This window comes from Papilio xuthus, unplaced genomic scaffold (genome assembly GCF_000836235.2).
Source record: "Papilio xuthus unplaced genomic scaffold, Pxut_1.1 DF824893.1, whole genome shotgun sequence".
Lineage (NCBI taxonomy): Eukaryota > Metazoa > Arthropoda > Insecta > Lepidoptera > Papilionidae > Papilio > Papilio xuthus.
In genome coordinates, this window is record NW_013533756.1 from 1 (window position 1) to 1,105 (window position 1,105).

Below are 1,105 nucleotides of genomic sequence, written 5' to 3' on the forward strand. Positions count from 1 at the left end.
AGATGTGTTAGCGTGGGCGTATCGATGGGTACACAGTGCAAGGATTTCTTATAGTAAATAATAGTGCCACCGCCTGGGGCGCCGGTTCTGTCATTTCTAACGATGTTATAATTAGAGACTTTAGGGTCTCTCATTGTCGGTTTAAGAAATGTTTCCTGCACGAGTAACACATCGACTTGTTGGTCGCGGAGGAATGTATGGATTTCGTCGCGTTGGTTCCTAACCCCCCCATTCGCATTATAGAAGGCTATACTAATCGAACGCGGTTTGACTCTGCCATTATTACGCGCGAGAGACGGATCACTACAATTATTTAACGTGTTTGCAGCCATCGAGACGCCTAGTTGTGTTCGAGGGCACATACGATGTGCTTGTACTTTTTAATTAAGTACAGTCGGGTTCCTATATTTCCTGACGCTTTTTCGTATTCGTCGGCGAATGTTAGAACTTCCTCCGTATTGAGGCTCGTAAGACGGTTGAGGGATTCAAAAGGATTCCCTGTCGTTTTAGGTGGCGTAGGCATTGCCGCCGGCTTGACCGGTGCCGGCTTAGCAGTGGGCGCGGTGGATGTATTACTCGCGGGTACGCTAGCCGTGGGACTGTTACTGCCCCATGCGGGGGTTCGGGCGTTCGTTTTCCACGAGGGTTGGAGAGGTGGGAATTCGTTGGGTGAGAGTACCGCAGGGGGCCGACGTACCGATCGCTGGGGTTGTTTCGGGCTACGCTTAGGTGCTTTTGGGCACCCGTGGTAGTTAGCGGTATGATCACCGCGGCAAAGAACGCAGGCGGGCTTTCCGAAAGCCTCTAAAAGTGATTTATCTTTCGGCCTAGAGCACTCCGACGTACCGTGATCTCCTAGGCACTTAACACACCTAGGACGAGCGAAGCAGTTGCGGGCCGAGTGCCCGTACAACTGGCATTTGTGGCACTGACCGGGGAGGCCATTTTTGCGTGGCGGCTCTACTATGAGCCCGCTGAGGCCACAGATTGACTTTACGTCAAAAATGGCCTTCCCTTCAGGCGACAGCTCTAAATGAACTTGTACTAGGTCAATAGGCGACTTAGATCGCCTATTGGTCATCCGGAAGACGCTAATGACCGGAAA

The 1,105-nt window shown here is 51.7% G+C and overlaps 1 protein-coding gene across 1 annotated transcript; it reads right to left on the bottom strand.

Annotated features, from left to right (window-relative positions):
• Nucleotides 1-340: 340 nt before the first annotated feature.
• On the bottom strand, nt 341-1,081 carry LOC106126962 (nucleic-acid-binding protein from mobile element jockey-like). Its single transcript, XM_013324872.1, has one exon. The coding sequence runs from the start codon at nt 1,079-1,081 to the stop codon at nt 341-343; it is 741 nt and encodes a 246-aa protein (XP_013180326.1).
• Between the last annotated feature and the right edge of the window lie 24 nt (nt 1,082-1,105).